General features: G+C 44.2%; 2 protein-coding genes across 17 annotated transcripts in view; one reads left to right on the forward strand and one right to left on the reverse strand.

Annotated features, from left to right (window-relative positions):
* The window catches only part of MAST2 (microtubule associated serine/threonine kinase 2), a 352010-nt gene that overhangs the window by 68172 nt on the left and 268842 nt on the right, over positions 1–14996 (forward strand). The window lies entirely within an intron of this gene.
* LOC130683343 (uncharacterized) lies at positions 6940–14677 on the reverse strand. 2 transcript variants are annotated; one of them, XM_057500172.1, is made up of 2 exons: positions 14471–14677; positions 6940–9398 (listed from the first exon to the last, which is right to left on the reverse strand). In XM_057500172.1, exon 2 carries the CDS (start codon positions 9335–9337, stop codon positions 8318–8320), a length of 1020 nt encoding a protein of 339 aa, XP_057356155.1. In that variant the 5' UTR covers positions 9338–9398; positions 14471–14677; the 3' UTR covers positions 6940–8317. Both variants share the same exon structure in this region, with proteins under 2 accessions (XP_057356155.1, XP_057356156.1).

Genomic DNA, 14996 nt, shown 5'->3' on the forward strand with positions numbered 1-14996 from the left:
TAATCTCAACTTATTCTGCATTCTAGTAAAGAAAAAAAGATTATGACTCATTGCCTGAGTTCCAGTGATAGATAAATATTTGTTAAGTGATCATTTCTTTATTAAGAAACCCTCATTAAGTTCTTACCCATAGAATATAGTCTGAAGACCTTGGCATCCAGGGTCTACTTGATAGTTAACATTTTTTTATTAGTAGAATCAGTTAGATTCCACTTTTTCTTAGTTCCCAAGACTTTGCTTTGTTTCCATTATCACATACATTATTGAGATTGTCTTCTCTCTCTTTCATTAAAGTTCTTTAAGGCTCAGACTGTTTCATTTACTGTTGTATCTGAGGTCTAGTATGGTATTTGAGACACAGTTATTAGTTTGAATATTTATTAGAAACATAGATATGTACCAATGCTTGAAACAGATACTTACTCAAGGAATATCCTAATTGGTTGCCTGTCTCTTGTTAGAGAAAAAATTCCTCAGAGGCTGTCTTATTCATCATTGTATCCTTAGCCTTTAGTATAAATTAATTAATTCATTAATTTTTTTGTCATTAATCTACAATTACATGAAGAATATTATGTTTACTAGGGTTCCCCCTTCACCAAATCCCCCCCACAAACCCCATTACAGTCACTGTCCATCAGTGTAGTAAGATGCTGTAGAATCACTACTTGTCTTCTCTGTGTTGCACAGTCCTCCCCATGCCCCACCCACATTATACATGCTAATCGTAATGCCCCGTTTCTTTTTCCCCACCCTCATCCCTCCCTTCCCTCCCTTTCTCCCCAGTCCCTTTCCCTTTGGTAACTGTTAGTCCATTCTTAGGTTCTATGATTCTGCTGCTGTTTTGTTCCTTTAGTCTTTCTTTGTTCCTATAGTCTTTGGGTTTGAGGTGAGTCTCTTGTAAGCAGCATAGAGATGGATCTTGCTTTTTTATCCATTCTGTTATTCTGTGTCTTTTGATTGGTGCATTCAGTCCATTTACATTTAGGATGATTATTGAAAGGTATGTACTAATTGCCATTGCAGGCTTTAGATTCATGGTTGCCAAAGGTTCAATGTTATCTTCTTTAGTATCTTACTGTCTAACTTAACTCGCTTATTGAGCTATTTTAAACACTGGTCATTCTTTATTTTTCTCCCTTCTTATTCCTTCTCCTCTGTTCTTTATATGTTGGTTGTTTTATTCTGTGCTCTTTTGTACTTCCTTTAACTGCTTTTGTGGGTAGTTGATTTTATTTTTTGCCTTTAGTTAGTATTTGGTTGGTCTGCTTTCTTTGCTGTGATTTTATTTTCTCTGCTGACATCCATTTAGTCTTAGGAGTGCCCCCATCTAGAGCAGTCCCTCTAAAATACCCTGTAGAGGTGGTTTGTGGGAGGCAAATTCCCTCAACTTTTGCTTGTCTGGGATTTGTTTAATCCCTCCTTCATATTTAAATGATAGTCGTGCTGGATACAGTATTCTTGGTTCAAGGCCCTTCTCTTTCATTGCATTAAATATATCATGCCATTCTCTTCTGGCCTGTAATGTTTCTGTTGAGAAGTCTGATGATAGCCTGATGGGTTTTCCTTTGTAGGTGACCTTTTTCCTCTTTCTAGCTGCCTTTAAAACTCTGTCCTTGTTTGATCTTTGCCATTTTAATTATTATGTGTCTTGGTGTTGTCCTCCTTGGGTCCTTTCTGTTGGGAGTTCTGTGTACTTACATAGTCTGAGCAACTATTTCCTCCCCCAGTTTGGGGAAGTTTTCAGCAATTATTTCTTCAAATACACCTTCTATCCCTTTCTCTCTCTCTTCTTCTTCTGGTACCCCTATAATGTGGATATTGTTCCTTTTGGATTGGTCACACAGTTCTCTTAATATTGTTTCATTCCTGGAGATCCTTTTATCTCTCTCTGCATCAGCTTCTATGCATTCCTGTTCTCTGGTTTCTATTCCATCAATGGCCTCTTGCATCTTATCCATTGTGCTTATAAATCCTTCCAGAGATTGTTTCATTTCTGTAATCTCCTTCTGGACATCATCCCTTAGCTCTTGCATATTTCTCTGCAGCTCCATCAGTATGGTTATGAGCTTTATTTTTAATTCTTTTTCGGAAGACTGGTTAGGTCTATCTCCTTCTCAGGGTTTGCCTCTGTGATCTTGGTCTGTATCAATTTCTTCTGCCTTTTCATGGCGATATATATATTTGTGGGGAGCTGACGCATGTGTTGGGTAAGAGAAAGTCCCTTGCCAGTTTGTGGCCTTCCTCTCCTGGGAGAACAGCGGCCTGTAGCGGCTTGTGCTGGGCAGCTGTGTGCAGATGGGGCTTCTGATCTTGCCCGGCGGCTATGGAGTTTAGCTCTGCAGTTGCTTTGGGCGTGGCCTGCCTCAGGCTGCTTCTCCAATACGGTGGAGCCGCGTCTGAGGGGGAACAGGCGGGAGGCTGTTTATCGCGGTGAAGGGCCTCCGAGCTGTGCTGTGCGGGTTCGGGCGCCCAGAGTTCCCTGGGATTCCCAGCTGCTAGGCTAAGTGTCCCGGGGCACTTCTGTCCAGCTGTGGGATCCCTGTCCCTTTAAGATTTTCAAAAAGCACTCGCTTTTCTTTGTCCTGGGTGCGCCGGTTGTGAGGACCTGCTCACAGGTCTTACTGTCCTGTTTCCCTAGTTTCCAGCACCCCCCCACACACTGTGTGTCTGCGCTCTGGTGCGGATGGCTAGGGTTGGGTGTTTAGCAGTCCTGGGCTCCCTCTCCCTCCCCGCTCCGACTCCTCTCCTCCCGCCGGGAGCTGGGGTGAGAGGCACCCAGGTCCTGCTGGGCCGTGGCTTGTATCTTACCCTCTTTGCAAGGCGCTGTGTTCTCGCAGGTGTGGATGTAGTCTGGCTGTTGTGCTGTATCTTCTGGTCTCTCTTTTAGGATTAGTTGTATTTGTTGTATTTTCAAAAATATATATGGTTTTGGGAGGAGATTTCCACTGCCCTACTCACGCCACCATCTTGGTTCTCCTCTAGCCTTTAGTATTTTAACGGGTACATAATGAACATTCAAAAATATTTGTTTACTGGTAGGCACTTTCATATACTTATTTAAATTAATCATCCATCTGAAAAAGCTCTTTCTTCTCTGCCTCTGCTCATTAAAATTCTACTCAAGCTTCCAGGCATAATTCACATGCCCCAGAAAGTGTTCTTGAAGTCGTTTTTCCATGTGGGATCCTAAGAGTATCCTTGATTGGGCTTCAGTAAATCTAAATCTCCTGAGACTTCAGCTCTCAAAATTATGTGACCCCAGAAATGAAAGCTTGGCTCTATGAGATTGATTGAAATAATGATTAGAAAGCCTATTGTAGATAGGTACTTAATAAATACTGATTCTTATTTCACTTTGTTTTTATAACACATTGCTTTATACATTTCTAGGTATATAGTAGGTTCTGAATAAATACTTGAATAAATGGCTGAATGAATCCATTCAATGTTTTATCCATTCCTAGGTGTATAGTAGGTTCTGTATAAATATTTGTTGAATGAATGGATGAATTAATCAGCATTTTAGCAATTCAGTCCTTCTGTATTCATTTCTGCTTTTAATTGATAAATTATTGAGGGTAGGATCTATATCCTCATTTTATCTTTCATAATGTACAGTCAAGGGCTTTGCTCTCAATAGGTGTTAAGTAATTATTGAATGCATAGAAAGTGATTCAAATATTTAGAATTTGGGTGATTTGAGTAATAATGGTAGTATGATAGAAATAGACAAGTAAAGGAAATGAGACATTTTTGAGGATGAATAAAGACAGAGTTCAATTTTAGTTCCTAGAAGGACCTCAGCACTACTGATAATTTTTCAAAATTATTTTCATGAAATTTAGCACCATCTCTTTCCTCTGCCCTATGTTAATACGTTTGCAAAAGCACAGGGTGGACAGCACGGAGAAGGAAATCTGCATATTGTTTGTAGGGAAGCAAGATCCATTTGGTACTGCTGGAACTTGAAGTTGAAGGCATAGATGTGGTGAGTTAAGCCTAGATTGTAGAAGATTTTAAGTACTGTGTAAAAGGGGAATAAATGTTAGAGCAGGATGGTCTTCTTATGTTTTAGCTGGATTACTCTGGCAGCTGTGTGGATACAGTGTAAGACATGGTGGTTAAGACATGGGCCTTTGATAATTCTTCTCTGTGTTCAATATAGAAAGTTTATTAGCTCTCTTTCCTCTTTTATCCAGAAGTAATATGGATAAAGGTCAGCTCCTGAAAACTTGTTAGCTTTAGAAGGTTTGATTTCATTAAAGGTACTAGAGCAGAGAGCCTGGTACGGTTGAAGCAGTTTGGACAGTGTTCCCTGATGAGGGAAGGAAAATCTTACAGTTTTCCTATCTTTGTTCTACTGGATACCCCTAAGCTTAAAGAACACCTGGAAGCTTTTCCACCTCAGTTACTGATGGTGACTATGGTCAGTCAATATGTCTCTGTTGCTGGTCTTAGCTGCTATATAGTTCGCTGCTAAATTTGCCACCTAGCTTTGGAATTTCTTGGTGGAATCCCTGTGTTACCTTGGTAATTATTACTTTTTATCAGTAAGTGTTGATTGTTTTCATCTCTAATATACATACCTGGGGTCTCAAAGGGGTTTGAAAACAGGTTGTTGGATCAAGGGCTAGCCCTCGTGGAAAAGGAAAAAGTCCTCAAGGGAGAGTAGAGGCTAGATGTTACTTATTGGGAGCAAGGGCTTCTACACATGGCATTGTTAGTGTGACATAGTTGGCAACCTTTTTGTTTTAGCCCTGTACCTCACTGTTAACTCCCAAAGACTCTTTCCTCTTCTGTGTTCTATAGCCATGCATGCAGTGAATGTACAGTAAATAATTGGTGGGAAATATTGACATTAGTTTGAGTTTCCTACTTGCTTGTTCATTAGGTATATTTCATCTTTACCAATAATTGTTCCTCCTCTAAAATCTTAGTTTTGAGCTTACCACACTCTTTCACATCATCTTCTATTTTTCCAACTCCCCCACTCCTTTTAGAATTTCCTCTCCAAAAATTGTTCAAGCTCTGTGGAGCCTCCAGTCCATTGATCTTTTTTTTAAAACTATCTTTTGGTTGTCAGTCACTCATGCTTCTACTTTCCTCTTTATCTACCTTAACATTTCATGGGCTGTCATTATCATTCCTGTGCATGTGTACCTTCAGTTCCCTTGCCTCCTTCCTTTTCTGTCATACCTATTCCTGTCTAAGGCCAGCCCCTGTATCTAATGAAGAGTTTTATTTTTGAAATCATTCATTCACACTCCTGAATCATTAATTTTTCTTTTCTGTTGGTGATCCTCATCAACATACAAATATGCTATAGTATTTTCCATCTTAAAAAACTTCATTAATGCTATACTCATTCATTGAATCTTTGACTCAATAAGTTTTTTTTTGAATACTCAGGATTACAGCAGTGAAAAAGGCAGACCACAAACCCTCCATTCATGAAATTTTTATTCTAGTTATAAAATAACTTATGTATATATAAATCCTATTATATCTAGGAATCAGATAGTAAATATGTAAAATATGTAGTATGTTATATAGGAGATAAATACTGTGAACAAAATAAAGCAGTTAAGGGGGGATTAGGGTGATGGAGGATTATGGTTTTAAACTGCATTGTCAGGAAAGGTGTCTCTTTGGAATGGGATATTTGAGTAAAGACCTGAAGTGTGTAAGAGAGAGGCATTTAGATTATCTGGGGGAAGGGCATACTTGGTAGAGGGAATAGGAAGTGCCCTGGTCTAGCAGCCTACCTCCACCTCTAAAATTTGTGTTTGAGGAACAGCAAGGAGGGCAGTGTGGGTGGAGTGGAATGAGTAAGAGGAAGACTAGTAGATGAGTTTAGAGGGGAAACATTGGGGAGAGGAGGGCTGGGTTGTGAAGAGTTTCAGATTGTGAAGGATCTTAAAGGGAGTCGTAAGGATTTTGGCTTTTACTTTGAATGAGATGAAAAGTCACTGGAGAGTTTTGAGCAGAGGTATCACATGAGCTAATATTAATTTTAATCTGATCTATTTGGCAACTCTGTTGAGACTGATTGGGTAGAAGCAGAGAGACCAGTTGGGAGGCGCTTGCAGAAGTTCAGGCAAAACAGCAAGTGATATGAAATAATTGTTTACTAGTAGGAAATAAAACTACTTGAAAGACTTGTCTGTATTGTCTGCTTTCATTTCCTCTCTCATTCTTGAATCCATTCCAGTCAGGCTTCTGTTTCTGTAATTTCAGTGAAACGCTTTTGTCAAGGTCAGCATTGGCCAAACCCAGTGGTCAGTTTGCAGTCTTCATCTCACTTGGCCTGTTGCATTTGACATGGTTGATTATTATGTTGTTTGGCTTCTGGGAGCACTCTCTCGACTTTCTTCCTATCTCACTGGTGCTTCAAAGTGTTCAGTCTTTAATCTGCTTCCAGTCTATTCTCCCTCTTGATGTGATCTCATCAGATTGTATTGCTTTACATTCCATCTGTGTGCTGATGATTCCCACATTTATTTCTCTAGGCTTTACCTTTCTTCTGAGGTATAGACTCCTATTTTTAGTTGTCTGTGTAACATTTCCTTTTGGGTTACTGATAGATCTCCTAAATTTAATGTGTCTAAAACTGAACTCTTGATTTTTTTCTTCCCAGCCTGCTTCTCCCCAGGTCTTTTCCATGTCAATAAATGGCACTACCATTTACTCATTGATTGAGACCAAAACTTGGAAGGTTCTTTAAGTCTTTTCTTAACTTCGTATTCCACATTTAGCCCATTAGGTCTGGATGGTGCTACATCTGAATTGCATGAGACTTTAATGCGCTAGCTCCATCACTATCCTAATCTTAGCCTCTACTATCTTTCATCTGGATTACTGTAAAAGTCTCTTGGTTGTTGTCGCGCGCCCCGTCCTCGCCGGCAAGAACAGCACGCAACAACAGCAGGATTCTTCTGCAGAAAGCTTTAATCTTCAGCTCTTTTGTGATACAATCATCAGGGGAAAGAACCCAAGGGAAAGACTGGGCTAGCTTATATAGTTCTCATGCTCCAAGCTGATTGCACGCTGCCTATGATGCCTCATTAGCATAGCTGCTAAGACGCGCCAATTGGCTGGCAGGTGGAGGCCTAATTAGCATGTGGTATGCGGCTGGGAAGTACGAGACTTTCCAGAAGTTGTTTTTGTTTTACCTACAACTTCCCCTTAAGCTGGGCGCCATCTTTGGGTGCGGTGGGTATGGCTACCAACATCTCCCCCTTTTTTGTTTTGTTGAAACTCAGAACGGAACATGTCAGCTGAGGCGGAGATAGAGGCCTGATCTCCAGAAACATTTGATGTCCTATTTTCGGAGAGGGGTTTGTAGACATCTACCCCTATGCAATCAGGCATGTCTCTCAGAGGGGTCCAAAACCTCTTGCAGTGCATAGCCTCGCATCCTCTAGCAGATGTTGGGACCGTCTGGTACAAAGGGTCTTGGACCTTTTCTTTGACCCTCTTGCACCGCGAGTTTCTTAGGGAAAGCTGCAGGTAAGCGATAAGGTACCCGGGCCTGGTGCAATGCCACAAGGGCTCAGGGTGCAAGGGCTACCTCAAGCTAAAGCTGAGCTTCTTTATTGAGCATGTTGAGCCATACTTGGGGAGAGGCGCCAATATCTACCGCCATCAAGGCTTGAGCAAGGATCACTTTATCTTGCCTGCGTTGGGCACGGAGCCTGCATAACAACCAGAGTAGGAGCATGAGACCTCCAAGCATGAATATACCCATTCCAGCCATGCCCGCCCACTCTTTGACGTGGGAGAGGGCTCTGTGGAACCAGGAAGAGAGTCCTTCTGCTACGGAGATATCCAGCCGGGTGGAGTTGATGTGGGTTATTTCTTGCCGTAGCTCTTCCAACGCTCCATCAAAGTCTTGGGACCAGTTTCCTGAAAGATACTGGGACAGGCTTCGTGACAGATTAGCTGCTCGCGTAAAGTTTTCATATTGTATGCTAGTAATGCAGAGAGCGCGAAACTTTCGCTCACATCCCAATTGGGCTAACTGCCAGAGCACATCTAGTTGCTCTTCCACTAGATCTACTCGCTGATTGAGGACCATTATTCCTCCTTTCAGCTTGCCATCAAGTGTGGACTGATGGTCAAGGGCAGAGGATACTGATTCCGCAAGGTTATTGAGTTCTGTAGCTGTTTTGATAGTGGTGTCCAAAGCTATGGCGGCTGCTGTGGCGGCCACTGCGGCCACCGACATGATGGTTACCAGGACGGCAGTGATGCCAAAGTCGCGTTTTTCGCGGAACAATGTCATTGAATCAGGAGCATCAACTGGGACAGGGACTCAACGAGGGACACGGGCCACTAAGGCATTAGTAAAATTAAGCGCATTCCAGCACTGAGACAGAAAACAGGAGGTATTGGAACAGGAGCTAAAACCATCATTGGACAAGATAAATAGGAATGGGGGATAAAGACAGACAGGAGTTGGCGGGACTACTTGAGGGTTAGTGTTGTTAATGATCTGATACAGGCGACAAGCCTTGAGATTTCCTGTGACTATAGGTCCGGTATGTAGTTGGGTCATGCTAGTTGCGTTATAAGTTGTACATGAGGATGAGAGCTGTGTCTGGAGGGAGACATTCCCCATGCTGCTGTTTCCTCCCAAGAGAAGACTAAGGGGAGAGAGATCAGTGCAAGACCCATTGGTACCGCATAACAGCCATTTATGGAACGGGTTAAGCGATACGTCTTGTGAAATACTAGACTCTCCTTGGGTTTTCCACAGGGTTTCTCTAGACATATCTGGTGAGAGGGAGAAATACTGATTCTCGTCTACCCAAATAGCTGTATGGGATTGACAATCAGTCCAAGGCCATGAATCTTCCTCATAGTCTCCCAAGCACTGGGGAGCATACCTGGGCTGATATGGTCTACGCTGTGTTGATTTGGGGGGTTTGGGCTGGACAAAGGTACCATTGATCCAGATGACCTCCAAGGTGAGATTTGCCTGAGAAAACGCAGTTCTGGAAGAGGAGGCGGCCGTATGCCGGTCATAAGGATCATACCAGCCATATGCTTTTCGTGTGAGGGGAATACAGTTTGTCTGAGTTATATTGGTGGTAAAGCATAACGATCCACTGGTTACAAAGGATCGGTTTTCTCCCAAAGGAGCGGTTACTGTATCCATGGCTACGTATGGCAGATTTATACTGGAGTTGGTAGTGAAGAGACGTGGAAACACTACTGCATTATAGCGGACCGGCATAGGCTTAGGGAAGGCAGACAATATTCCCCATCTCAGTACTCCCTGAATCGGGGTTCCCAGCGACGAGAGCAGGATCAGTAGGCACAGAGAGGTCATCTCCTTTGTCCAGGACCTTCCTTGTCAGGCGCTCTGGGATCCAGAAGGGGTTTTCTTCACCCTGGGGGAAAACACATACAGCTCCCCTGGATCTTATTATAATTGGATCTGGGCCTTTCCATTGGTTAGATAATACATCCTTCCATTTCACTAGTTCTTGTGGGTCTTTTGGCCACTGATTATGGCGGTCTGCCGCTGTATGGCCTTGAGCATCCAGGTTCAAAAAATTGAGAGTGAAGAGTGCTAGGGCTATAGCTGTTTTGGGTGTGGGGGGTATGTCCTCGATTCCCCCTTTTTGTTTAATTAGATAGGACTTGAGAGTGCGGTTCGCGCGCTCCACAATCTCTTGACCCTGTGGGTTGTAAGGAAGACCAGTGATATGTTTAATTCTTATGTGATGACAAAATTGAGCGAATTTGGCAGAAGTATAGGCGGGACCATTGTCTGTTTTGAGGATTTGGGGTAACCCCCATGCGCTCCAAGCCTCAAGACAGTGGTGAATGACATGGGAAACTTTCTCTCTAGACAATGGGGAGGCAAAGATGACTCCCGAACATGTATCCACAGATACATGTACATATTTCAGCTTCCCAAAGGAAGAAATATGTGTTACATCCATTTGCCAAACCTGTAAAGGCTTAATACCTCTAGGATTGATCCCAACATGAGGTGTGGGAAGAAAACTGCAGCAGTGTTGGCAGCTAAGAACAATGTTCCTAGCTTCGGCTCTGGTTATACTAAACCGCTTGCGCAGTGTTTCAGCGGTGACATGAAATTGTGAGTGGAATTTTGAAGCTGTGGCGACAGGGTCTAGCAGAGGGAAAGCTATACTCCTAGTCGCGAGGTCTGCTAGCTGGTTGCCGCGGGCCATAGGCCCGGGAAGGCCCGAATGTGCTCTGATGTGGGTTATATATAAGGGTGATCGTCTATTATGTAATTCTGATTGCAGCTGCTTGAACAGAGTGGCTACTGTGCTGGATGCTTTGATTAGCCCGGCCACTTCCAGAGATTTGACTGCATTAACTACATAACAAGAATCCGACACAACAGTCAAAGGTCCGGGAAAGGTTTGTAGTACTTCTAAGACTATGTGGCATTCTACTATTTGTGGAGTATTGGGCGTATAATTTTTTGTTACAATTTTGCCGTTATGGACATAGGCACCCGTACCAGTCTTGGATCCGTCTGTGTAGACTGTTTCTCCATGTGGCAACGGGGTTAGGCTAGTGATCCGAGGGAACACTAGGGGATGATTTTTAGCAAAATTGATGAGGGGATGTTTTGGGAAATGATTATCAAAGGTTCCTGAGAAGCTATAAGCAAGTATGGCCCAATCATCATTCATAGCACATAATGTTTGTATCTGCTCCATATTGTAAGGGGTTATGATTTTTGCTGGAGCGTCTCCAAAATGTGTTATGGAGGTCTTTACTCCTCTTAGAGCGAGTTTGGCTATGGCAGCTGGATAGTATTCTATCGTTCTAGCCTGAGAGGCTTGGGGATGGATCCAGATCAGTGGACCTTGCTGCCACAGGACTGCAGTTGGCAGTCTCTGAGTAGGAAGGATGCATAACTCAAAGGGTTCATTTAATTGTATCCTATTTAATTGTGCTGTCATTAAGGCCTGTTCTACCTTGTGGATGGCCAGCGCTGCCTCAGGTGTAAGGGAGCGCGGTGATGTTAGTTGTGAGTCCCCTTCTAGGATTTTAAATAGCGGTTTCAATTCAGTGGTAGGTATCTTTAAAAATGGCCGCAACCAATTAATGTCTCCTAGGAGTTTCTGGAAATCATTCAAAGTTCGCAGCTGATCATGTCTTATCTCAAGCTTTTGGGGGTAAATAACATCTGTGGAAATAGTGGTTCCTAGGAATTTGCTAATACTAGATTTTTGGACCTTCTCACTGGCTATATTCAGTCCCCAAGTCTCTAGGGATTTAGTGAGCTTTACATAGGCCTCTTCTACTTTTGCTGATTGTGGGGAGCAGAGAAGGATATCATCCATATAGTGAATGATTTTTAGTTTGGGGTAGTTTTCGCGAATTGGTGCTAGCGCTTGCTGAACATACAGTTGACATATGGTGGGGCTATTTGCCATCCCTTGAGGGAGGACTTTCCACTGAAATCTGGCGTCTGGTTGCTCATGATTAATAGCTGGCAGGGTGAAAGCAGACCTTTCTCTATCTTTGGTGTTTAGGTGTATGGAGAAGAAACAATCTTTGATGTCTATTATGATTACTTTCCATTCTTTGGGTAGAGCAGAGAGAAGTGGCAGTCCTCCCTGGACAGGTCCAAATAGCCTCATTTGAGCATTTACTGCTCTCAAGTCATGAAGCAATCTCCATGATCCTGACTTTTTTCTGATTATAAATATGGGCGTATTCCATGGAGATACAGAGGGTTCTAAATGTCCTAATTGGAGCTGTTCTTGTACTAAATGGTGAGCTGCTTCTAATTTCTCAGAGGATAGGGGCCACTGAGGAACCCATATGGCCTCCTCTGTAAGCCAAGGTATGGGCATGGCGTCTTCAATGGCCCCTAGGAAAAACCCAGGCCATGACGGTCATTTTTTACTTTGGGTAGGATAGGCTCTGTGCGTCCCTGTTGGTGTTTCTCTAGTCCTTTACCAGGGATATATCCCATATCCATCATCATGTCTAGGGCAGGGGTGGAGCATTCATTAATGAGTTTAAGGCCTAGGCCCTGCATAACATCTCTCCCCCACAAATTGACTGGCAGTGGGAGCACATAAGGGGTAACTGTACCTTCTTGCCCTTCAGGCGCCTGCCATCTCAATGGTTTGGCACTAATGGTAGGACTAGACTCATATCCTAAACCTTGTAAAGAGTGTGAGGACTGGGTTACAGGCCATTTGGAGGGCCACCAGGTTGCAGAGATAATACTTTTATCTGCTCCAGTGTCTAGGATTCCTTCAAAACTCTTTTCTTCTATTTTGAGGGTCAATTTTGGTCTGTCTGCTAAGTCTAATGCTATGAAAGCGGAATTGTAGTTAGAGGAGCCGAAACTCCCTTCTCCTCTCTCAGTGGTGGCGGCTGGGTAATTGGCATGGAGACTGGGCAATACTAGGAGTTGGGCTATGCGGTCTCCCGGGGATATAGGGTAGATACCTCTGGGGGCTGAGCACATAATTTTTACTTGTCCTTCATAGTCCTGATCAATAACTCTGGGGTGGACTACAAGGCCTTTTAAGGCAGCAGAAGAGCGCCCCAAGAGCAACCCAACTGTATCTGGTGGTAAGGGGCCTTTAAAGTCTGAGGGGATGGGTTGAACTCCTATCTGTGGAGTTAACACTATTCTGGTGGTGGCACGGATGTCCAATCTCCCTGAACCTGGAGTAGCTCTCCTTGGGGGGCTGTGCTGCTCCTGAAGGACACTGGTGTGCTGGCTGCCCCATATATTTGCGGGCCCTGGCGGCGGGGGCCCCTCTGGGAGTTTTTTGGCGACTCTAAGGGTTTCCCTTCTATGTCTTTAACAGATCGGCATTCATTGGCCCAATGTCTGCCTTTTCTGCACTTAGGGCACAATCTAGGGGTCTTTTGGGTTGTGTGCTCTAAAGTTGGGCTTCTACATTCTCTCTTTATATGTCCTAATTTCCCACATTGAAAACACTTAACATTCCTATTAAGGTTCTTAGCTTGTCTATGACTCTGCAATATAGCGGCAGCTAGGCCTGCATTGGTGAGGGGCCCTCCTACTTCCCTGCAAGCTTTCAACCAAGCAGCCAGTCCTTTCTGCTTCCAGGGGGTAATTGCTTGTCTGCATTCTCTGGTGCACTGTTCAAACACTAGCTGCTGGATAAGGGGCATGGCCTGCTCTTGATCTCCAAACACTCGGCTTGCAGCTTCCATCATGCGAGCAACAAAGTCTGAGAATGGCTCGCTCGGCCCTTGAATAATCTTTGTCAAATTGCCTGAAACCTCCCCTTTGTTAGTGAGAGCCTTCCACGCTTTGGCTGCGCACGCATTTATCTGCGCATACACTTGTACGGGGAAGGCGGTCTGGTTAGCAACCCACTGTCCTTGACCTGTTAACATGTCAAAATTCCACACGGGCTGCCCCTCAGCAGCATTGGTGCGTGCTTGTGTCAGGCTAAGATCATGCCACAATGCTTTCCACTCTATATACTGCCCCATGCTAGAGAGACAGGCTTTTGCTACATACTGCCACTCGGAGGGCGTCATAGCTGTTTCCGTCAGCCTCTCAATTTGTGCTAGGGTGTAATTAGCACTGACTCCATAGGTTCGAACAGCCTCTGCTAGATCTTTGACCTCTTAATGAGTCAGAGGCTGATGGGCACGTGCACCATTTTCCTCGATTACGGGGAACATCTGTCTGATTGCCCTTAAATCCTCCGGTGCACAGAAGGAATGTGCGCCGCTCGCATAGGGCGGCGGGGCTGAAGGCGATGAGCGTCCTGCTTTCATTTTCCCTTTAGTTTGCGTCTCCGTTTTGCTGGCATCTGTACTTTTGCACTTAGCAGTTCTAGAGACTCTGGTCTCTTCCTCCTCTTCCGAGGACATTAATTCATCTTCTGATTCCCTATTGGAAAGTTGGAGTTCCCTCAACTCTTTCCAGGGGTATCTGCTATTTTCTCCGAGGCGGTCGTCACCTGCTTCTCGGGGCTCTTTCACTTTAGGCCTAGGCGGGCTTTCTTCCTCACTCAGAGGTTTTTTGCCTTTTACTCGTGCGGTCCTCCTACGGCCGCGAGCTAGCTCTGTCTCTCGTTCCGTTTCTGACATGCTTTCTTGGATGTCTGACAAGGCTCTCTGACCTGCTTTTATCACCTTTTCACACTTTTCATCCTGCAGGCAAGCTCTAATCAGTTTCCATAGTGGTCTAGTGCCTCCTCTCAAGTGTCCCTCTTCTTCCTATCAAGATCTTTCCCTAACTTGTCCCAGCTCGGGATGGAGAGGGACCCTGAACAGATAAACCAGGGGGCAACACGGTCTACTTCTTTTACAAATGATCCTAAAACTTTGGTGGAGACCTTCAAATTTCGCTCTTTGAGAACTGCCTGTAATGCTGAGACTAACGATGGTGCGTTTCCCATGGTGCCTCTTTATTTACAGAGAACCATCAGCCACCACCCTTAAAAGCGCGTCTCTTGGAACTTACCTCTCTGGGCTTTCTTCTGTCCTGCAGTTCTGAATCCTCTCCAGATGTCTGAAGGGTCCTCCCTGTGCCGGTGATGTTCTGATTCCCGGGTTTCGGCACCACTTGTCGCGCGCCCCGTCCTCGCTGGCAAGAACAGCACGCAACAACAGCAGGATTCTTCTGCAGAAAGCTTTAATCTTCAGCTCTTTTGTGATACAATCATCAGGGGAAGGAACCCAAGGGAAAGACTGGGCTAGCTTATATAGTTCTCATGCTCCAAGCTGATTGCACGCTGCCTATGATGCCTCATTAGCATAGCTGCTAAGACGCGCCAATTGGCTGGCAGGTGGAGGCCTAATTAGCATGTGGTATGCAGCTGGGAAGTACGAGACTTTCCAGAAGTTGTTTTTGTTTTACCTACAACTTCCCCTTAAGCTGGGCGCCATCTTTGGGTGCGGTGGGTATGGCTACCAACAGGTTGTATTCTTAACGTTCCCCTCCCCCCATTTCATAGCATATTTCTGAGCTATTTCTTTCACAGTTTAGA

Source organism: Manis pentadactyla, chromosome 4 (assembly GCF_030020395.1).
Source record: "Manis pentadactyla isolate mManPen7 chromosome 4, mManPen7.hap1, whole genome shotgun sequence".
NCBI lineage: Eukaryota > Metazoa > Chordata > Mammalia > Pholidota > Manidae > Manis > Manis pentadactyla.

Excerpts from the sequence above, each read along its gene's own strand:
- LOC130683343 (XM_057500172.1), bottom strand. The coding sequence starts at position 9,337 with ATGACCTCTCTGTGCCTACTGATCCTGCTCTCGTCGCTGGGAACCCCG.